Raw genomic sequence first — 24,906 nt, 5'->3', positions numbered from 1 at the left:
TAATTGCAAAGCACATCAATCTGTTTTCAAGAGAAAGATTGAGGAAAAAAATCCACTTGTTTGTCACTCCACTAAATGCACTGATTGAGGTGTGGATGCCTCTTGTTGAAACTGAAGCTTATCATATCCTTTGTTTCCAGATTTCTCTGCAGCCACTTGCAGTGCGGCCAATATATCATGCACTTTTAGTTTATGATGACAGTTGTGATGTGTCACTGCTCCATTGCTTTTCATCGCTTAATAAAGCAAAACTATGGTTTCTATTTCAAAAAATGTTTACTGTTTTTAGAGGGGAAATTAATTTTGGACTGTGGCTCTTATTTTTCCATCAATGTGGCCCCAAGAGACAATAGAGGAATATAAGTCAGCTGGGATAGAGCAAGCAAGACGAGAGGTTCTCAGTGGTCTCTAAATCTAGACAATGGTAAAGGGACTTAAGCTTGTACAGTGCTTTTCTTTTTTTATTGTCTAATGCTGTTGGAGTTATATTTAAAGCAGCTTGGGCATACACAAAACCATAGAATTTGACAAAATGAGGGTTGCTTCATAAGTTTCTCGCCTTTCAGAATGCACTATGACCATAAAGGTAATATTTGCTGTGCAAATGGTGAAACTGTCTGTAATAAACTTGTCATTTTTGACTGAATAACATTTAAACCCCAAGAAGTAGAAAGACTCTTGTTTTCATGTCATTTGATAAAAAGTTTAGACATTCAAGGCTTGCAAAAACAAAATATTGGCCATACCAGTTTTCTGTGTCCCTGTTTGTGAAAATGAGGGATTTATTAGTGTTGAGGATGTATAAGGGCATAACGGCTTGCAGCGAATTGCCTGACTTGCTGAGGATTTGTGCACATTTGTGCATGCAATATGTCGAAGGGGGGATTTCCAGACTGTTTCATCATCCTTATTACATTCATACTCCTCGACGAACTTTAAATAGAAGATTTTCAACTTCCAGGTCTCATTTTTCCAAAATTTAAACCAAACACTTCTTTCAGATTAAAGATTATTTTTTTCCTAAAATGCTCATTTTAAAAATAGAGTGACAGTTCTTCTTACTATTGGGGCAATATGTTTATGTCTGTTGCTAAAAATGCTTGGAGAAAGAAGGAAAAATGCACTAGGAAGAAATATTTTGTAACTGATAATGGCACAAGGCCTGTTCAAATCTTCCATTATAAGACTTTTTTTTTCATGACTCCAACATGAATCTAGAGGTTAGTCATATCCTGTGGTCACTTGGGCCATTTTTAGATTAGTGTTAACGTACAACGTTTGTGTTAATTCAAGCAATTGCATTAGACTTTCATCATAGTATTTGTGCAGCCTGCAGGTGTAACAGTTAAATATGTATATCAGTGCAAATCTTAAATACATTTGTAAAAAAAAAAAAAAAAAACTCCCCTGTGGATGAGGTCCTCGATGTTGCAGGTGAAACATTGTATCATGCAGAGAATCTGGTTGGCACATTTCAGCACGTTTATAAAAAATAAAGTCAAAACAAGTTTGTCTCAGAGTTGTTGTTCTTATGTTGTTTAACACAACACAGAGCTCAAAATAAACTGATACTACTGCATCTGCTAACTAGGCCATGGCCCATCCATAAGATGCCAAAACAGATGCAGAAGAGCAGCATTCCACATCGGCTGCATTCCATTTCAACTTTGTTCAAAACAAAGAAGCTTTCAACAGTTAAGTGACTTTTATTTCAACTCTAAATCAAATCATAAATGTTAGACAATTAAAGACGTAAGAGCTTTTACTACAGCCACAATCCATTATAGCCATTAAAGACACTCCCCCTGACTGTAAATCAAGGTCTAGTTGCGGATAAGCTGTGAAAATGGCATTCTCACAATCAGTACTTTGGTCTAAGATGTACACTTATTGCTAATGATCAAGCATTAAGTCCTTTACATTTTCTCCTAGAGTTGTTTTTGAATCAAATGACGCTTAAAATGATGTTGATTTGAACCCAAGCTTGGGATAAACTATATCTGATCTAATAACATGACTGTCATCTTTAATCATAGAACACCTCTAAGTGTCACAGTGACGTCAGACCCACAGTGGCATCGCTCAGTAAGCATGTTGCTGGAAGCCGTAGTTGATGGAGAGGTCTTTGAACAGTGCTGTATTGTAAATGATTGGGTTCCTGCTTAATGTCACTGTCAGAAACAAGTCTTTGAAGATGTTTAATGATGGCATTTGGATGAAGTGGCTGTTAATCCAAACGATTCTGTAGAGTGAAGGCTGTCTGCACTAAGATCAGCAACAGACATTCCAGGCAGTATTTCACTACTCCATGAAGTCTTTACTGTTCTTTGCTGCAAATTCAAAAATTTCAATTATCGATTGATATATGTCATTCAAAACCTTTAGATTTCTTGCTCAAAGTCCCACTGAATTTCCTTCGGGTTGAATTCAGGGATAAATACAGTGACGGGATATGATGCTTTTAAACTGTTAGCAGTAGTGGGGAAGAATGTGTCGCTCACAAAGACTTTGCAGCTGTTAATTCCCTTGAAAGCCGTCTGTATTTTGCAGAGATGGTACTGAGAGAAAAAGTGACAAAGGAATGAAGCAAATTAGTAATCCAAAGCAAGATCAAAAGAGTGCTATTCGATTGTATTTTGAAAAAAAATTATGTTTTAAGATCAAAGGCAGAGATTTTCAGCAGGAAAATATGGAGATGCATTATTGAAGTCGGTGAACAAAGTGTGTGTGTGTGTGTGTGTGTGTGTGTGTGTGTGTGTTGTGTGTGGGTGTATTTGATGTCATAACTTGGGAAATGTACCCTCTCCTATTCAGCAGTACTGCGTAACCTGACCTGGGCCTTTCATTGTGTCTTTATTTGTTTGATTTCAAGGCCAGGACATTACAATAAAGCCAATCTGGAAATGGGATCGGGCTGTGACTGATGGTAATTACTTGCTGTCTACACCATTAAGAATTTAATGTAATTTCAGATAGACTTTCCTAGAGAGAGAGAGAGAGAGAGAGAGAGAGAGAGAGAGAGAGAGAGAGAGAGAGAGAGAGAGAGAGAGAGAGAGAGAGTTTATAGCGGCATACTGTAGGTTTATCTGCGTTTTAGATGTTTATGGTACATTTTAGAAAACATAGAAGACAACAATAATGTACTTGTAAGTTTTACTAACCACTAAATGTGTGTAGCCCTTTCTTTCTGACCAGGCGGTCTTAACAAGTTTATCTGTCTCTGAAATGATCACTCTTTAAATATAGTTCAAATGACAGAATACTAATCCCCCATGGGTCACAAAGAGTTCAAGAACCTGATTTAAGCCAGGTCACCCCTACACTGTCCATTCTGCCCTGTTGTGAAGAAGACAGCCTGGCTGTGAGCAGGATTACAGCAACATGAGTTGATCAGTCATGTGGAAAAGCTATGGGCTGTCTCGGCCTCCTCTCCAGCTGTTTCCAGCCAAGTTTAACCCTGACTAGGAGACAGAGATAACTTAATGAAACCATTGAAGGTTAAAAACAATTAATGTCTGGGTTGAAGTTCATAGGGAGGATAATGTCAAGGAGTAGGCTGTACAGAACCAAGAGCCACTGGATACTGTACAGAGGGATCTTGATTCACCAAATGTAGAACAGATTGCTGATGATGCTGACACAATCGTTTGATTTGTATTTCAGATACTATATCTGGATTGTATTCATGCCATAAACATGATTTTATATCTAATCATTTGATTTAGAGATGCACCGATCTGCTGTTTTTAGTTCTGATCTGATTGACATTTGTAACAAAACCAATATTGAATCCAAATTTTTTATCCTGATTATTATTATTTTAATTTCAGCATTATGCACAAGGATACACAAATCTGTGATAAACCCAGCAGAGCATTTCTAAAATACATTGTCTTGTCTGAATGTCTTGATTTAGATGATTTCTGAGCACTTGCAGTTTAGTTTGAATGGCTCTAAAGCAAACGTGTGCATGTTGAGAATGTTTTAAAGTGTCCAATGATCTTTCTTTCTCTTAAGATTTGTTTTATGGATTTTTTTGCCTATATTGTGGAGATGGTACAGTGGACAGAAGTGGAAATCAGAGAGAGACAGTCAGTGTGAATGATATGTGGGAAAGAAGCCAAAGTTTGGGTTTGAACCCAGGCCACTCGCTTGAAAGACTATGGCCCCTGTACATGGGGCCCACTCACTAGCCAATGGGCTACTGGTGCCCCTACAAAACTATCTTTCTTTATCAGTGAAATGGCTTGGCACTGTCAGTATGACAAGAATCCATAAATTAAGTCAACATCTGACCCGATACTGATATTTTATTGGATCGGTCTCATCTCCTTGCACAACCATCAATAGCAGGAAGTTTTTGGTCATGGTTGCTTTGAATTACAAAATTGATCATCTAATGCATTTTGGGAACCACTGAATTTTGCTCCAATAAAACCATGATATTAAAGTTTGACTCGTTTACCTTCGAAACAATTTCATAGATTGCCATTCCATTGTTCGTCTTCTCATTTTATTTTATACATTTGTTTTCACTTGAGTAATCCCTTGTTTGAACCTCTGGTAGGCTACCATCAATATGGTCAGCATTTAAATTTGAACAAAAATGGTAACACTCCCTTTTGTTTCAATGGCCCAGTAGAAATGTTATGATGTCAACTCATTAAACTAAGACAATAAATATGTCAACAAACCTGATAAACATACATGTGTTAACATTTTGATTGTTTGCTAAATGACACCCGAAAATTGCCTCAATTACCATTTGACAGAGTTACTTCCCAACTGCTTGTGGTCACGTGTATAAGCGCTGCTTAGTGTTGTGTTATTTTGAAGGTGTATAGTTTATGATGTTGTATCTAGTCTAGCACATTAATCCTCTCCGTTCGATTTGGATTACAACTGGTGTTAAAAAGTAGGCGCACACCAAATTGCCTAATCCCTACAATGAATGAGAAACATAGCAGATGGCTGGAGGGCTGGGTTGCTAGTTCATATGTAAACCAGAACTAGTGTTTGTTATTGCCCATATGAGTGTACCATATCTTCATAACAGAGTCAAAGCTGTAATAGACCTTAAGGGCCTGTAATATGACCCATTTTTTGTTTGTTTTTTATTTCAACAAGCTAAGGGAGATGACTCATTTAAAAGTGAGAAAGGTAATACAGTGAAATGAACCATGCACTGTTATTGCAGCCATTAATCTTAAACTTCCATTGTTTGCTTAGAGTAAAAAAAAAAGGTAGAATTGTACAGAAAAAGTCTTAAATTTTGTGTCACTTGGCAAAGGACCATTGCCTGGACAGCCGAGTTATTCAAAGTTGGCAGATAGGGAATGCACCAACATATTATTGATTCAATACTAATTCTGCCTGAAAAGTTTGATCACAACATTGTTTATGGCTTACTAATGGTGAAGCTTATGAGCCTAAAGTCCCATTTTCACTTTGAGAAATTCTATTGCGATTTCATTATATAAAGCAAAGTATTTCTGTATTTCATGCTGCATATTCAAGGTATCTAATCATGACAATTCAGGCAAGCCTCTCTCCCAATCACACATATTGTAGGCATGAGCATACTTACTTGGCTTCTTCTATTGATCTGAAACATTTTGACAAAACAGAGCCCTTTTGAACCTACTCAAGATGTTAACCATATTGCATGGCCATCTGTTTTTCAAAGTTAGTTCTGTTAGCAATCCTAAATCAACAACAAAATCAAAATCAAGTGACACTTGTTCTATTATATAAGGCAGATACAATGCATTTATACTTCTGAATCCTATTTTGTCACTTGTCTTGAGAACATTATGTGTGCATGTACAGTATGTGTAAATGATGATCTTCCTGCTTATTTGTAGAATGCACTGTTTGGCCAGCGGTGATTACTGAGGATTACACTGAGCTGTTTATAGGCCCTGATGTGCTCTGTGCTTACACGACGGGCTTCCGTCCTGAAATGCTGATTATAACTTAAGACGCCTGTGTGAATACATTGTCAGCAGGTTTGTTTGCATGTTTCCTATTTCGTCAAGACCTCACCCAAACAGGTTTAGGAGGGTACATAATACAACTGAGTTCCTCATATGGGAGTGTGCATTGTTAACAAGAAAACAAACCATAACATTCCTGAAAGCATACTGTCCATACAACCTTCATATTGAGCATTCCAACAACAACAACAGCTATGTCAAACAGAGGGCACAACAGTACATTGTTGTTAAAAAAACTGCTGTTACGTTTCTTAGGCGTTACTTTGCAGTGTTGTAGTGGGGTGGTTTGATCGTGCAGTGATTGCTAATAATACTCAAGTAAAGTGAGAGATGTCACTTGGACTAAATTGATTGATCTTCAAATGTTACAGACAGGAGCAGCTGTAGCTACGAGTCAGCACAGTGTGTTTCCTTCAAAGTGTGACTCTCAGGTGTTACCTCACCAGCTCTGGCCTGTGTGGGCGATCACAACAACCAAACAGGCTCTCAGGCTTTTCATCTGTAACTCTTTCATCTCTGAGGTACAATGCAGCTGTTCATTTATAACAACACATTTAATCTTGTCTAAAGATGATCTAATCAAAACTAGACTTGATTTGACTAAATGATACATAATCATGCACTTGAAAAAAAAGGCCCTGATTGGTTTTTTTTCTATTAATGTCAATTCATCGCTTCTCCCTTGGTCAGACACAGCACATTTGAGGTTTACTCATGGCCATTATTGTTGAGTTTGAATCACATGAAATCTGTTCTTGGGGGGTTGTCAGGTTTTAAGTTTAAAATATTGGCCTGTTTTGGGGCGTTTTTGCTTGTATTTGACAGGACAGCTGAGGAGAGGCAGGAAGTGCAGGGAGGAGGCAGTAGGGACCCACACACAGTAGGATTACAGACCCTGCACATATAGGGCATTAAACACAACCACCAGGCCATCACTGTCTCATATTGGTCTGTTCGTCGGCTGTTGTTGATATAAATAGAATTTCGGTAATTATATACACCTCTATGTCTTGTTTGGTTCTGTAATGTATAACTTCGACTCAGTCTAAGAATCATCCCCTTCAATCCTCATGAACTACAACTATTCTTTAACTAACACAGTTGTACAAGAGAAATGTTAAAAAAATAAAACATCTTTAATAGTTACTTTGATTTCTTTCACAAACAGAATTTCACAGACACATTGAGAGTTGCATGGTTGTATAAAAGTGTGTGATGCATCATCCTGAAGCAGTTTTATGAGACAGAAGTTTGGACAAAATGTGACTTGTTTGTAGTGTAAGAATCTTTTTGCTGAGCAACATGGCCTTGAAAGGCTTCACAAACGTGATATGTAACTACTAAAAGCCTTAACAGAGCGTATTACATCTGGATATTAAACATGGCTTTCACACATCGTGCAATACTTTGAAAAGAAGTGAACCATGGGCTCATTTATTGGCTTTTCCATGGTTCTTTATCTCATCGATTGTATTACACTCATTTCAGTCCTTTAAAACCAAGCTACAAAAGACAACAATAAGCAATCAAAAGCTTTGAAGCAAACAGTACGTTTTTTAAGGCTGGTCTGTTGTTTTCCATATATAAAAAAGATTGTCATACTCCTTAAACAGAACACAGGGCATCTGTGCATAATATGTTAGCATATATACAACACAAGTCTAGAAAGGGAAGGGTATTGATGCAGTGAACTCTCCATATGAATTTTAGAAATACTTTAAATAAATATTGCTAAGTGTGAACTGACTACGTATGCAATCACTTTCCATACTGTTACTGTGGCAGATAGTATAGAGATGCACATTAATTAAAAAATAAGAGGAAAGAAATATTTGTTGTGCCTTAAACTGTTGTTTGTTGTAATTCATACCAATGCAAAACATTTTATATAAACTTGTAAAACATTCAATAAAATATATTTATACATAGGACCTTAGATTGAGTAATCGTCAATGAGTTGCTTCTATGACCATGTAATAAAGCTGTTATTACCTTGAAGCAGTATCAAAAACTTCTTTACTTTGGTCTTTTGATGCCAAATATCATGTGTCATGGGCCGTAAAAATAATCAAAGGTAGAATTGGACATGTTTTGCCTTTGTTTATATTGCAGTAACAACAATCATATGACAAAGGCAGAAAAAGCAACTTCATTTGAGAATTACAGTTCTCACAGTGAGTCTTGTAAACATTCATGTAAACAGTGATGTTTGATGTGTGGACAACTCGAAATCAGATATTTGAGATCTGCCTGAGCCTCTTGTTTACAACCTGCATTGAGTCATTCTTCATTTTTAATGGTATCTCCACTTCTGATCTTTTCTTTCGCTGCTTTTTATATCTCTTACAGCATATGTAAGATGTCAGTGTGACAACTGAGAAGAAAAGCCCTAGACATGTCACTGAAAGAGCAATGAGTACAGGCTGACATGGGAACAACTCATACCGCTCAGGTCCATCTGTCATCTGTCCAACATACCAGGGCCTTTCCTCTACCTCTATGTCAGCCTCTCTGGTCAGAAGACTCTGGATATAGCTCTCATTGCTCACAGTTTCATTGACAAAGAAGTTAACCATAACTGTTGAATAAAGGGGCTCAGGCTGACCATGATCACTGACTTTCACCAAAAGGCTGTATAGACCCCGGTTGATAAGCTCCCTCTTTAAGGTGATATTTCCTGTTTCGGAGTCAATGGCAAACGACCCTGGTTCGCCACCTTTCCTCTTAATGATACTGTAAGCAATCACAGCATTCATGCCTGTATCCTTATCTACAGCATAAACCTCTGTGATTGATGTTCCTGGTACTGTGTTTGGAAGTACTAGCATGTAAGATTGATTTGACTGGGGAAAGAGGACAATAGGTGGGTTGTCATTTACATCCAACAATAGTACAGTTACCATAGTAACACTCGAAAGTGCAGGCTCCCCACCATCGATGGCCTCAATCCACAGCTGGTATGTCCCTTGTTGCTCTCGGTCCAGAGAAGTCTTGGCCCTTAGTGCCCCTCTGCCTGTATCTATCATAAAAATGTCACTGCCGTTGAGAATTGAAAGGGCCACCCAACCGTTTTCCCCAGCATCAGCATCCATTACAGAAAGAACCCCAATCTCACCGTACCCTGGGAAGTTCTCTGGAACAAAGAATGTGAAGTCTTTGTTGATGAAGCGTGGACTGTTGTCATTGCGGTCCTCCACAGTCAGTACCACAGTTGCAATCGACTCTCTTCTTGGTGTTCCCTGGTCAACTGCTCTTACAATGAAGCGGTATGTCTCCTTCTCCTCTCGGTCCAGTGATGTGGTCACAGTCAGGACACCAGTCACACGATCAACATCAAATATCCCTGGTGCGTCTCCTCCAAGGAGATAGATGACATCTCCTCGGCTTTCACTGTCTGGGTCTAAGGCTTGGAGCTGGATCAGAAAGGTGTTTGGTGAATTGTTCTCCTCCAAAGACAATTTCACCAAAGACTGCTGAAACACTGGTGCATTGTCATTCTCATCCAATATTTGCACCTTGACAAAAGTCTTAATGACAAGGTCTCCTTGATTCTTTACAACCACGATAAGCTCATACTCCTGTGTTTTCTCATAATCCAAGGGCTCTGTGGTCTCCAGCAGGTATTCATTTTTGAAAAGCTGGTAGGGGACAAGTCTGAATGGACCAGTCCCTTCCAAATGACAGTCCACCCTCTGGTTCATGTCAATGTTTTTGACAGTAAAAAAAGCAATAGGAGAAAACGCTGGCTCAGACTCTTTTATAGTCACCACACCATCCTTTTCTGATGCAATGTACCTTGGCATGACTGCAGGGGGTCCTGTGACAACTTTGATGATATGGACAGCAACAGTGGCAACAGCAGGGATACAACCAGGTCCATTTGCTAGAATGGTGAGTTTGTAAAATGTGTTTGTGCCAGTGTCTATTTTCCCGGCTAGCTTGATCACCCCTGTGATTCTGTCCAAATGGAACAAGGTCCTGGTCTCCCTTGGCACACGTTCGCTGTAAGCATAGCTGATCTGAGCATTAGCACCAAGGTCAGGGTCAAAAGCATGCAGACGTGCCAAATGTGCCCCTTTGGTTGTATTCCCATGCAGAGTGACATTAGTTTGTGACTCCGTGAATCGGGGGCAGTTATCGTTTACATCTGTGATTACAATTTTTAAAGTAGCTGCACCAAGCAGCGGAGGGGTCCCTCCATCCTCTGCGATGATATCTGTGATGTATTCAGCCTGGGTCTCCCTGTCCAAAGCCTCTGTGACGATAAGGAAGGGTGTCCGCTCACCCCCCTCATTCTCTTCAACATCCAGTGTGAACATGCCAAAGTCATTAACAAGCCAGTATGTCTGCACTCCATGAAGACCCAGGTCTGGATCAACTGCTGAGTGCTCCACAGCATAACGAGCATTGATGGGTGTATTTTCTGGAACAGATATACAAATCTCATCAACGGGAAACTTTGGCCTGTTGTCATTGACATCCTCAACGTATATTTTAACTTTGATAAGCTGGAAGTACTGCTGAGGCAAAAGAAACACATCCAGTGAGAGGATACATCCCCTTCCCCCAGAGTTATCAGGACAGAGCGTCTCCCTGTCAATTTCAGTGGCAGATGTGTAAAGCTCTCCCGTGGTATTATTCAGGTTCACGTACTGATCACTGACCTTCTTTTGCGGCAGATTGAATATAAAGGGGGGCTCAACAGTGAAGTCCAAATTTAGGTCTACTGCAATGGCCCCTATGAAGGTCCCCCTCGGTAATCCCTCCTTTATTTTATAGATGAGCTCTTTTGCTTGGCTGAAATTTGCAAAACAGGAAAGAGGGCTGGTGTAAAGCAAGAGGATGCACAATCCCTGTAATACAAGATGATTAAAGTTTAATTAAAGAGTTGCATGATAGTATACTAAATATTACAAATGTAGTTTTACAAGTTATTTACTTGTCAAGTTAGCTACAAGATCTCCTTTAAATCTGCACCACTGATTTGAACTATAATTACACTTTACTACCACCATTTTCACTTTAGACTATAAAAACAAGATGATAACAGTTTCAGAGAAAAAACAAGAAAGTATAGAAAAAGGGCCTTATAATATTTCTGCACAAAAAAACAAAACAACCCCCCCCCACCTGATTTAAAGTTAAAGTAAATTGTGTCTGGAAAATAAATTTTTCATAAAACTTACCCAAATTCCTCCTTTTTGTCTAAGACTGGGGTGTTTGCTGTTGAACATGTTTATGTCCGAGTCAGGCACTTTCCACTCAGAGCAGGAAGAACAGCAGCCTAAGTAACGCAGGCATTTTGAGAGTTGAGCAGCGCAGACCTCTGCTGAGTGCTATGCCTTATTGCTATCTGACTTGAGCAAGTCATTCATCCCAGTGCTGGCTCAGGACACTCCCACCATATGCAAATGAGCTCCTCATGTTAACCAATAAGAGCCCTTGGCCACAGGGAAATCTACTTTAGTTAACAGGTTCCTTTTTTGCACGTGCCCATGTACACATCTACCCACACCTGCATCTTTCTTTCACACCCATGTTTTCTCGAGCAGCTGCATTCCTTCTATTCCTGCAGCAGAGTGAAAACATATGATTACCAACTGAGCTTATGATGACACGAGAGACTAAGCAAGATGTTAAATATCCACAGCAGAGGGATTACTTTAATCCAGCATTAGTTAAAAAACACTGCTGGAAAAAAAACAGTGCATAATGAATTAAAGCAAATATGTTATGATATAATGATGATGATAAACATTGCCTTTTTTGTATTTAAATTTTTGTAATGCATGGGTTGATTAGTTGTTTCAGTGCAGTTCAAATCAGGTTTTACTCAGTTTGCAGTCATTGTAACACTAACAAAACTGAAATTCATTTTATGTTTAGTCTCTGCATACAGTTGTTTAAATGCATAACAATAATTGAAAATGTGTGAAAATATAATAAACGTGGCACAGAGGTGATCTTGGCATCATAAGTGGTGCGATGGTCTGGTTCTGGATTGAGCCTTTAACTAAATCAACCCCCTAATCCTCATGTGTTCTAAATGCCGGGCCAGCTGTTTGTGGGGATTGGAAGCATACTGCTCAGAGAAATTGAGTGATTGAAGTTCTCTGGTAAAGGGCGGATTGAGTCGCTCAAATTCTCTCATTTTGTCTCACACTGCATAACAAGTGCCTGTTGGAAAAGATAACAGCATCGGAGCATTATGCCTTTCCTTTAACTCATGGTCAGATCATATTAACAGACAAAATCCCTATTTTATATGATAGACTACCGTAACGTGTGAACTGTATTTTTTAGTGACAGAGCTAAACAATATTTTACTTTGGATCATCCCTAAACCTGTTATGCATACATTATTTAGAGTTTTTAATGTATGTTCTTGGTTCAGAAATATTTTCTGACAACAGACATCAGTGAGAATGGGCTTGAAAGTTGGCGAGCGTGGGAGATGAGTGGAATGAGAGTCATTTGAGAGCTGCCTTCAGGTGCAGAGTCTGAAGTGTTCGTCTATAGATCATCAGTGAGAATTTGGCCAGAAAGTTTAGATCAGGTGTTCTCAACTGGTGGGTTGAGGACTTGGTTACAGTAGGTCACGAATGTCTGCGTGGAAAAAAAAACTGTTGGTAATGGGTCCTGAGATGAGACCAGTTGAAGACCATTGCTTCAGAATACACAAAATAAGCATTTTAGGAATACGTCTGAAAGGCATTATATGTAAGTTCATTACTATGTTGTTGAAAATGATTGTTGTTGTTACAATATGTTAATTGATTGTGTTTTCTGATGTCATTGCCGTTCAAAACTTTAAGGCCTTAAAAATCTCCCCGCACATGATTTAAGTTTCTTTTATTTTGATTGGGTAAATGTGTCATAATTACCAACAAGTAATTATGTAAAGTTGCTGATTTAGTTTTATAGGGGTCTAGAACTTTTGCCCATGTCAAATGTTACAGGATATTTTTTGCTCTACATTATTAATTCGGCAGCAGTTCCTTTACAAGGAGTTTTAACATAAAGGCCAGTGATGTCATGTTTTGTCCACCTGATACCATGACCTCTTTGTCTGCTAAGTCCCCAGGAGTTCTATGTCTATTCAGTATCAAATTGCGAACTCCCAACATGTTAAAGTGTCATCCACATTATGCTGGAGGTCAGAAACAAATGCGTTGATAATATTATTTGTCAAATATAAACTTATTTCTTGTACAACATGATTTTCCTTTTCTGCGTTTTAAATATTTAATGTGACCTTTTTCTTGCAAATCTGACAAATGTGTTTATCTCCCTAAACTAGTATGTCTATACATTTGATGACCATTCAGAGGCGGTCTTTGTTTTGACCGGAGAAGGTAGCCTGATTGAAGGTACCCCCATACGGTCGTTTTGGATTACCCTCAGTTAACCAGATATGAGACCAGTTATTACAGCAAATCAACAGGTGTTGCAATGAAGGAAATGCCAAGTAAATCACCAATTTTAAAAACATACGTGATATATTGCTCCTTTAACAGCTCTGTAACTTGTCAAAATGTATAAAATTGCTTAATTTGTTATTTTGTTTTGAATTCTTCATTTTGATACATTAGTATGTGTAAATTGTCTTTGCAGGACAAGAAGGCCATACAAAGGTTGGATGAGGACAAGAGGCAGGATCACTTTGTTCTTTATTACATCATTTGCTCCTCTGAGTGTGTGTGAGATGATGCTGGGTAATCCATGCCCAGATCTCCTAACAGATGTACTGTTAACCTCCGTTTTTTCTTTTAATCAAAGTGCTTCTAAGCTGTCTTGATAGCTGTGAAACAGCTCCAGAGCCGTTATGTAAGAGCGATATTTCTACACAGAAGTGTCGTGTCAAGAGACACAGTAGAAAACTGTAGTTTGACACCACTGACTAACCAGTTAGCCTGTGTTTCCTCTGATTAGTTGTTGCCTTAACAGACGTGGTACAATGTACTTTTTGTGGAAATATGCTAATTTTACATATTGAACATCAGATTTTTCCAAGAAAATAAAGAAAAACCTGACTTGGTGGGGGGGGGGGGGTCATGTTTTCAACATAATGGCCTTAAACTTTTTTTTCAAAATTGCAAAAAAAAAAAACAATAGGCAAAAACAATGTGATTACTCATTTATCAGTAGAGTTTGCTTAACAGCTTTAAATAAATGTGTGAGAATTTTGGGAAGCTTTTTTGACTTGGCCTTGGTCACTCTCAAATCTGCCCATTAATATAATTATGTAAATGTTTCAGAACACTGGGGAGCTGCTCTGTTCTCTTAATTTTTAAAAGCCGGATATGTGATCAATTGTATGTGACATTCAGTACAAATGAGCAAAATGTTCTAAAAAATGCACTCTCCTTTAACTGAATTTAATGGCTCGTGGTTTTGGCATTTTCAAAATTACAGTCAGTTATCGAGCCAGCTGGAATCTTTACAGTTCCAGAAATATTCATTGCAGCTGTGTTATTAGTCTTAATGAAATGTCTGTAGAATTGCCTTTTTGGCAAATCAATGTAGTTCAATCAGAAATTCTTGTTTTATAGAATCTAATTAATCAAACCTGCATTTCCTGTTTATCACAAACAATAATTGCCTCAAATCAGCCACAGATTTCGATTTAATGGGGTACTACACAGCACACTGTTCAGTGAGGCTTTTCAGAGCAGAAACCTCATTTGATTCTCAGATTATTGAGAGTAGACTTAGGCAGTGGTTCCCAAGGTGGGGGTTGGGACCCCGTGAGGGTTCGTAAGACACTGAGACCGTGGTCGACAGATGCCTTCCAAAAAATAGAATTTATAGATTTCTTTTATACTTATTATTGTTACGGTATAAATTGTTATTTTAAAATTATGTGTAAAACAATCATTAAAATGTAAATTTGCACAAGACTCCAACAGTGCATGTGTGTGTGGCTCTTTGTAAATAAAAATGCGCACAAATACACTTAATTCCAGTGTTTGAATATGCCTATTATTGTGTGCGCAATGTTAAATGTTTTTCTTTAACCACTTTTAAGTTAGGCCTTGCAGTACCTGCACAAGAGGCATTATTTTACAAAAATATATTCTATCTTGAAAAATCCCAGTATTTACTTTTAGCACCAAGATGCACTTATATAAGAGGATATAAGACTATAAATAACTGATCCACCTTCTTTACTCTGGCTTTGGAACAACATTTTCCAGCCCGTTGCACTTTGCTGTGCATGAGCCACACTGTAGCTGCACCCCTCAGTATAAAGGGGGCAAAGAAGGATTTTAAAGTAAGGCAAATAAAAAAATGTGACAGTGTGTTACAGGGCCAGTATTTTCTACATCTCTGAACAGAAATAATGCACTTTTCTCAGTTTAATGTGTGTACTGGTTTACTGTAATCTGTGAAGTCAGCCATGGGTGTTCTTGCTCTGTCACTGCCATCTACTGGATGAATTGCCACAAAAGACACGCAGCAAGTACAATATAGTGCTGTGTCAGTGTGTCACATTACTCATCCATATCTAGACTGCTATTCCTTCCTGTTTCTGGTTGGTTCCAAAATGAAATTCAGGACAACATTGGTTTTGTTCCCATTGGCCTTTTGTTCTGCAGGATTAGATTAGTGCAAATGGGTGAGTTCAGTCCAAGGCTAGAAACTTGTAAGAGTACTTATACATGATAGGTACCTGGTTTGTCATGTTTCCTGTGGAGACCCAATTTTCAAAAAGAGGAAAGGGTACAAAGGAAAAAAAAAATGCTTAAAAATGTCTCCATGGCTACCCATCATGAAACCAATTTGAGTGCAAATTGGAGCTGTCCTAACATAATACACTTTCTAAACCCCAAAAGGTCTCTTTTTATCAACTAAAGAAACACTCAACTCTCTCTTTTTTTCCCTCTTCCTCCCTCCTCCCATACTAGTTCTCCCCCACTGTTTTCTCCCTTCAGATTTGTATCCCCTCCTGCTTGTATCAGCTGCTAAAGATGCGTCCTGGCATGAACGCAAGAAAGCTCATCTGGAGGGGTAAAACGGAATCAGGCACAGAGCTTAAAATAACATGAAAACCTTGTGAGCTTGAACTTGATCGACAGACCTACCAAGAAAGAGATGATAAAATAGAACGAGAGCGTTAAAGCTCAGTGTGGTGAGTGTTGCTTTAATACCTCTGCAGGTGCAGGCTGGATATATCATTGAGAACAGGTGCTGTGCTAGAATGTATGCCCCTCACAGCTGCAGCCAAGGAGATTACTAGTCTGGCTTCCCAGTAATGAAGTTTCTATCGATTGGCCCACCACAGGTTCTTGTTTCAGCCTGCTAACAGTGTGACTATTTCAAAGCCTCAATTTGAGGTTTTTTGAGTACATCAATTAGGGTATAAAATGAGGTTTCCAGGAGGGAAAGATGTGCTGGAAAATGGAGAATAATCTTATAGCAACTTCTTCCGCTTCCATAACTCAAAACTTCACTGAAATTGTGCTCCATCAGTGTTAGAGAAAATCAATTTTTGCTCTTGAATTCCTCACAAGCAACACTTCACATTGATGTTTTTCCCTTCTGTGTTCTTGTATCTGTGACGAGTGGTGCAAACACCTCCTTGTGAAGACACACAAAATGTGTTTTTTGATATAAAAAAAAACAACAAAAAAAACCCCAACACCTAAATGCAGTAAATTCTTTCATTCAAGTATATCAACATGCATTATCATAGATTTACTGCAAAGTATTTCTAAACCATAGCGGTGGAAAGAAACAACATCAAGGTGATGCCAAACAAAAAAAGAGCATAGTAATGAACACAAATGTTACAACAAATATACACTTCACATAAGAGGGGATAGGCCCCAGTGAGCATCAATTTTAATTTATGTGGCAGTAATTATATTAATTTCCCCTATGATCATGCACAAGGATTATTGAGGATGTCTATGGAAATTAGAGTGAAATTAAGAACAGAAAAAAGGAAAAAGGAACAAGACTCACATTTGTTTCGAATGAACTATAGATATTCCTTGCATGCTGCAACAACATCAAAAGGTGGATTTAATGAAGAAGAAAAAGAAAAGCAAATGTGTGTAATACAGCAAGAAGATGATTCTTATTAGTATATTTGAGAATGGGTGGGACATCATATTGGGGGAACTATTTTGTCAGTAAAAAAAATCATTACAAACTAGCTGGAGATGGCCTTAAACAGCCTCATATTATATTTATAAGCAAACTGTTTACTGTAAAAATCCAGTGTGTGGAAACATAGACCATCCAAAAACATGGTTGTAGTCTCAGTGTTGCACTCATTGGTTTCTTAAATGGTATTTTGAAGCTCAACGATGTCGTTTGACTTTTTGAAAATGATGTCTCAACTTAACTTTCGGTCAATCTAAACTGACATGGGCGTTGAGCAAAGAAGTACAATGCACCAGCTTGCAATCATGTCAGTCACACTTCTAATTATGTATAACGCTTGTCCTTCATAAAATCAAAACAGATAATTTATTTTCTCTGTTCAGGGTGTGCTTAAAACATTAAACTTATTTCTGCTGCCAAAATGAACATTGAAACATGGGGTGGCTATGTGACTTCCAAGGCTTTTAGAGCCAGTCTCAAGTAGACACTCGAGGAACTGCAGTTTTTGCACAACCACATTGGCTTCATTTCTCAATGCTAGAGGTTGTCCCTTCCTTAAGACGCACTTTTTATACATTTGTTTTCATCTAAAAAAGATGGCTGCGTCCGATGAGCCACCACAATCACCCACTATATGTGACCAGAAAATCTGCCCCATTTATTGTGCATCTCTGAGCAAAGCTTGCTGGGATGCATGGTAATAATACCAGGCTGGCAGCATGACTTTATAACAGCTTTTATCCCTTATTAGGTCAATCACGCATTAAGAGTAAACAAGGATTACTGTTAACTAGATAAACCTTGAGGAGTGCTGGGTTTATCGGAAACTATGTAATTAATGAAAACAAGTTAGCAGCAGAGGTGGGCAGGGCAACTTGAGGCGAATCAGTTATATCGTTAACATAAATTTAATAAACCTTTAACTAAACAAATAATCGTTGATATTGCACCAGCCATAACTGAGAAAGATGACGCTACACTACTGCGAAATGATTAATGATGTGGCACTCTTAGTTGTCATATAAAGAAGAGTGTGTCAGAGGTCGAGGAAGAACTTGGACCTTCAAATAATGATGAATTGCAGTGATGAAAGAGACAGTGGGCACAGACCCACTTGTGTGGCTTTCATGGTGTGGTTGATGGACTAGTGGCACTTGATGGCCCTGAAAGGCACATACCCTGATAGAGGCACTGAGACCGCAACATGCTTTGTGATAGTTTCAGCATAAACCACAGTGTGCATGGTAAAGTTGGTTTAAACTGCGTGGAAATGAGTGTATGCATTTTTCCACAAACCTTTCCCACCCACTGTAGGCCGACAGTAAAGTTTGGAGGGATTTTTTTTTGGCTTTTTGAAAAGTTGTGTCTCTACAGATTAATTAAATTGAATTGAATTTTTTTCCCTCCTTCAGTCTGATGTTCATTCTGTCTCTGGTCTTTTGGGTTTATCAGCCCTGAACAATGTCTGCTGGATAAGTTCACCTCACAAGAACACTGAGCAGGAACACTGAAATGTTGTATTGAATTCCTGCAACAAGAAAAGAAGTCTCCACCAGACAAGGTGAATGAATTCAAACAGCAGTGACAAATAAAATCTATTCAAGTGTAAAAACAGGGAGCTGTAAAATACACATTGGTTCGATCCACGCCAGAACAGAAAGGGGATCTTGTCAAAACAACAAAACCTGACTCAAATATAAACACAGACGGCTCCAATTCGCCCAAAAATCAAACAACAGATGAAAATAATGTAAGTTAATAATGGGGATTATATCACTTTCAGATACTGTACATTTAATGAATATCTGTTACCCATATATTTCAGTGATATCAGTGTTCAATGTAAGCATATGTGACACTGTCAGTCTCGTTTGCCACCCAAAACACATTTTTTTTCTCGATTCTGGTGTGCTGCAGTGCTGAGATGGGTTTTTGCTTGAAATCACCACCCACTGTGGGAAGATAGTGGGTTAATGGCAGCTCTGCTCTGGTGTGAAAATATCTAAAGAAGGACAAAATAAGAGATCACAAGAGACAAAGTGTGAAAGAGTGTACTAACCCATGTAAGCTATGCATAAACGCACCGGGGGATCTGCATAAATGCTACTTCAGATGTTGAAAGGTGGGTAAACAGCATTTATGAGCATTTACCCTCCTTGACACCCATGAATGGCTTTTTGGAAACGATGTTTAAAACATGAAACAACAAGAGTAAAATGAAATACAGTCATACAATCTCTTCCTAGGTACATATTCAGAGGTTTCCAGGGGTTTCAAATCTTACCCTGGGAGTCTCTGTTGGCTCTTCCATTCCTGTAACATGTCACATGTGACATCCATTTGATCCTATGGGTCTCTTCTTATGACAGTGAAAAACCAATCAGGGATTCAGACCCCAGTTACAGCAACAATTTGGAGACCTGGAACTTGTCATGCCCTCGTGCACAGGACATTCTGCTTCTATTTCACAGCTTTGCAACTTTGACAAAACTAAAACCCCATCCAAAAAATATATCTGTGAACAAAATTGACAATTTTTCCAATGGTGTCTTTCAATTTTACTTATTTTCTGAATATATGAGGTGTAGATTACATTCATTTATATATGGAGACTATAGATATTTGTACGTAACAAGCTTTTGTATTATAGTTTGTGTGTACTTTTCAAATATTTCAATTACAGTTTTTTACGCCAATTATCCCGGACTCATTGGGGAAAACCACACCAATCCTAATCACTCCTTTGCAATGTAAAATGGAAAAATAAGATCTACCAAACAATAAAAGTGGGATCATTAAATATCTTTCTGGAGCATAGAGTAAGTATTTGACTATGATGAATAATACAAGGACATTGCACACACTAAATTGTTCAGGATTATCACAACTTGAACTGTTTCACACTGCTGTCGAGCCCCTCTTCACTTAAAGGTGCAGCCAACTGAGTCTCTCAGTGAGTGACTCACTGAAATACCAAAAGGCCAAAGATGAAGACAGAGTGTGTGCCTCTTTGCTGAGGCAGAACCAGGTCCCATCATGTGCTGTGGAACAAACTGCACTCCTGGAGGTGAGATAATTCCTGCAGGCACAGAACTAAAGTTGTCAGGTAAAAGCCACATAATGCGCACTGCACACACGTGCCAAAGGTCATCACTGCAATTCCTCACATATTTTTGGTGTGGATAATACTAGCTGGGCTTCGACAATAGATAAAAGGAATATATTCAAGTCCTGCATTGTGTATTATGTGTGAATGTTTTAAAATCAGGGCGCATAAGACTGTTCTTCTAAAACAAATTGATACAAAAATCCTGTAAGCTGCCATTTAATGATACACGTACAGGCATTGTTATCTGCCTGTCTCAGGGATTCATGGGTTAATGGGTTTATAGAGACAGTTGTTGTATAATGTCATTTCCAGTAAAACCAAAGACAAGAACAATACAGGCTGAATCATAAAGATTTCACAGGGAAGACATTTGAGGCCACTTTACTGCGCTGTTCTGATAATTGGAAATGACAAAGCTGCCCCAGCTGTTTGCTAATGCTGCTGATGTGCAGCAATACATCATTGGAATGCCGTTGTTGTGTTGTTTTTATTGAGAACGCTGAAGTGGTCTGATGTGACAGTATGAGTGAAGATCCTGGGAGACAATGGACTCGCTCAAGGTCATATCAGACGAGACATTATGGGCACAACCCATCTGACTGTCTGAGGAGGGGGGTCGATGGAGGCACAGAGTGGAATAAATACAGTATGTGCATCCCGTCCTCATTCCTGCCTCGTTTATTCCACCTCCTCTGTGGTAAGCATGCTGAGTAGGGCCTTCTGAGATACATTTTTCTTTATATTTCTGATTACTTAATGGTCTGCACTTACTGGCAAACATTTGCGCCTCAGTAAGCTGGCATCTGTATTTGCACAGTATGCTTCCTGGTCATCCTCCTTGCACACGGTTGTTATGCATTTGGATCAGAATGCGAACAGCCTGCCTTCAGAAACACAATTCTATGCCAGAAGGCTCTCCAGGTGATGTATGTCCTTCAAACCTCTGGAGAGTTACGAGTGGGATGGAACCGAGGCACAATGTGGATCCTCTGGTGTCCTTTTGATGGCATCTTTATTACCTATTTGTGACATCAGATCGAAAGCCCAAGGAAACTGCCAGGGATGAGAAGTCTGAGCGTCCGTTTCAGTGTCTTTATGTGTGTCTGTGTCTATGTGTATGATTCTAAGGAGAAAGGGAACGAAGAGTGCAAAGCAGTTGGTGGTACCAGAGACGATATATGGAGAAAAGCAAAGGTTAAGTAAAGATAAATTGGACATGACGAAAAGAAAGAAGGCAGAAAGGAAGAGGAAAAAGGAGCCAGGTAGGAATGAGGCACTTGGGAGGAGGGGGGGGGGGGGGGGGGGGGAATCTGATTTAAAAGGGTATTTTTTCTCTCCCAAGGGTCAGGCTGTCACTGCGACTTGGTGGCATTTGTTGTCCCACCTTTCCACTGTGACCTTACATTAAGCCAAGGGGAAACAAGAGACGAGTACACAGGCTTGTCATCAATATCACATCTGACACCATCTCTCTCTGTCTCTCTCTCTGTCTGATTGGGCTCTTCGACTTCACAGCCTCATGCACTACCACGTGTTAAATCTATAAAATGAACCACGAGGCAGCAACTGCATGGCACTAAATGCACACTACCCTCAGCGTCATTTCATAAACGTATCTCTCTAATTCAAGAGACAATTGTTAAAGGCCAGTGGCAGTGAGTGATTATTTCTGCCTGTCAGGTGTAGGAAAAATGTCCATTGATGTCTCAGTGCAGAGAGGAGATGTCAACCATTTATTGTATCTTCAAAAATTTCTGTGGCAAGCAAGTGCATATTAGTAAAAGTGACCCTGGGGTTTTTAGGACACTAATGTGTGACATACATTTTCCAAACCTGTTGCAACAAAAAACAACCTAATATTAATAGGTTACATGATCACTTAATTCAGTACAGAAATCTATATTTCTATATGATATGATATTAAGAGTTAGAATAAATTCTTGCCAAAGAAATACATGATAGACATCTTCATCTTTATCCAAACATCACTCAAATTCCTCTTTCTTCTCCCAAACTGTCATTCCTTTATTACCCTTTGTAAATGTGAGACAAAAAAAGACCTCCAAATGATGAATTCCCCAGTCACCTGTCTCAACTGTCCTCCCTCTGTGTGATTGTCAGCATCGTTTACCCCTGCCATATTTTCTCACTTTGCTAATTTGCCCGCAAGGTGAGACGGTGCAGGGAAGCTCCTATAAGTCCTCTGGCTCCAGATGTCTGTACCAGATGTCCCATTATTTCTGCACTGGTCCTGTGATTTTATTTTTATCTGTTTCCAGCTCTTTGCACCTTTTACTAACCCCGGCTTCCACGCGCACACGTGCACACCTACCCTCACACAAACACATACCAGAATAGTGCTGGATACAAAGGTATGCAAATAGTTTCAATGACTAAAACATCCTTTTGGGATTATCCCACGATTAAGTGTTGATGAAAAACCCATCTAATTAAAAGTGAACAAGGGAAAGCAGTGTTCACATTATTGACCAGCTTATTTCCCAATATGTTCTTTTCTAAACTTTAAGTTAAGTGAGTAATTATACCCTATTCACTTCAAGCTTGATGAAAACCTGAGGCAACATCAGATGTGTTTATCAGTAATCAATACTTTCAGTTACATTTAACATTTATTGCTTAATATGGAGTATACCTGTTCTATTGGGGCAACAAATCCTTTTGCACATGCGGTACTATTTTTGACTCCCCCAGCAGCAACACTGGTGCTCTGACATAAACTCACTGTCCAGTAAATGTCAGTGAACTTGGTTTTGATTGAGTTAAACTGTGTTGGTGAAAATTAAACCATAACAAACAATATACAAATAAAATACCAATAAAAAGTTATTTTGTGTGTTTTGGTAGTTTGAAAACTTATTTTTGTCATCGATGCTGCGTGCAGTGTCACTTTTGTCTGATAAGCCACCAGCTTGTGGACTCAATGTCCAAGCAAAAGTCTATGCATCACTATAGAGATTGGTGTCTAATTCCTGCAGCCTTCTGTCAACAATCTGTGCTATACCTGTAGAAAAATATTCTCATGTCTTAAAATCCCTCAGTGTTGTCGGTTTTTCAGCATTGTATGCTTTTTGCAAGAATGGACAATATGACCCAAAAATGTCTTTTCCTTCACTTCAATGGGATGAAATGCCAAAATTTTTTGTGTAACATTATGGGCATGCATTTTCATTTTGATCCAGGCTGTTCAGTAAATGACAAGAAACAAACTAAGCAAAAACTTGTTGAAAGCATGATGCCCTTATATATTGATTTCCCCCTTAAATTGAATAGACAATTGAATTCTTTGCTTGAAGATTTTGAAAGTTAAATTTGTATAATTTTTGGTAAGTGGAAAGGTCATAGCATTAAAATGTAATACATTTAAATCCAGCTTAAAACGTTTTAAGGTCACTAATGACACAAAAAAAAAAGAGAATTGAAGAAATGGGTTGTCAACGTAAAAGTTAAACAAGAAGTGTATCTGCATATCAGTGCACAAATAAACCACAAACCACCTCGAAATCCAAGTTTGACAAATTCTGGTGCTCAATTCACTTTACGTGTAGGTATGATTTGGATACAGAATACATCATGTGAGAGAGACAGATAAAGAAAGTTGATGCACTTCAAGGAAATTGATAATGTCCAGACCTTCCTTTTTGAGTGAAAAGATTTGTAAACAGCTGATAGCCAAATGAATGTGACAAAGTTACATTCAGTTAATGTACCATTGCAGTTTCTATTGTTTCCGTCTGAACATAAGATAGGTTGAGGCGACATCATGTGCTGTTGTGACAGTTGCCTCCATGCTCCTCGGGTGGCTTGTTGATATCACAATAACTCATTTTTGTGGTTACACTGACAGCCCTAATCAGGATAACATCACCAAGACTCTTCCAGATTTCTAATGGGTCTCACTTAGCGTCAGAGCAGAGACGGTTTTCCACAATTCAGAAAGAGTGGTGAAATCAAACAACCCGCACAGAAACTCCTGCAGAGCACAGGTGCACTGCATATTTCACAACCTTACACCTTTCATTGCACTCATCTGTGAAACATCTTCTCAGATGTGCTTTTTTTTTCATCACATTGCTGTAATGCAATTGCCTGTAACGAATGATCAGCCTCCTTTTCTGGAGCTCCTGCTGAGCCATCCACCACTAGATGGCAGTGAAGCACTGTATTTACATCGCCCATTATGTGTTTGCTGTTGTCACTGTTGGTTGGTCCTATCTTATCTTCCCTCAGATCCTTCTTTCCCATTGTAGCACAGGAAGATAAAACCCGCCAGTGGAGACCGGTATCATTTAGGGATCTGTTGCTGCTGACAGCACAAGGATAGTTAGAGCACAGATAGAGAAAGTGAGAGAAGAGGAAAGTGAGAGTAGAGGACAGAGGAGAGAGAGAAGGCAGAGGAGAAGAGAGAGGGCAGCAGCAGCAGAGTAATTGGCCCGAGACGTGCCGCTAATGCAGCCTCATCTTCATTGTATTCTTTCTTCAAGCACTACTTCTCCTCCCCCTTTCTCTCCTGTCTGCTCACCCAATATACCTCCACTCTGGTCATACTCTGCCCCCCCCTTTCTTCTCCTTGACTCTCTCCTTTCCCAACACTCTTCGCAGCACTTTCTGTCCTTTTTCACCTTCTCAAGTTCCTCGTCCCTGCCTTCCCACACACTTCTCCTTTCTCGC

At 39.0% G+C, this 24,906-nt stretch overlaps 1 protein-coding gene across 1 annotated transcript; it reads right to left on the bottom strand.

Moving 5' to 3' along the window:
• Positions 1–7,188: 7,188 nt before the first annotated feature.
• Positions 7,189–11,314, bottom strand: pcdh20 (protocadherin 20). The gene is made up of 2 exons (XM_079339699.1): positions 11,183–11,314; positions 7,189–10,849 (listed from the first exon to the last, which is right to left on the bottom strand). Exons 1-2 carry the CDS (start codon positions 11,228–11,230, stop codon positions 8,228–8,230), a joined length of 2,670 nt encoding a protein of 889 aa, XP_079195825.1. The 5' UTR covers positions 11,231–11,314; the 3' UTR covers positions 7,189–8,227.
• Between the last annotated feature and the right edge of the window lie 13,592 nt (positions 11,315–24,906).

The sequence above is a fragment of the Symphodus melops genome (assembly GCF_947650265.1).
Source record: "Symphodus melops genome assembly, chromosome: 3".
NCBI classification, from domain to species: domain Eukaryota; kingdom Metazoa; phylum Chordata; class Actinopteri; order Labriformes; family Labridae; genus Symphodus; species Symphodus melops.
The sequence above is the reverse complement of the archived record's forward strand: the minus strand, read 5'-3'. Positions and strand labels throughout refer to the sequence as shown.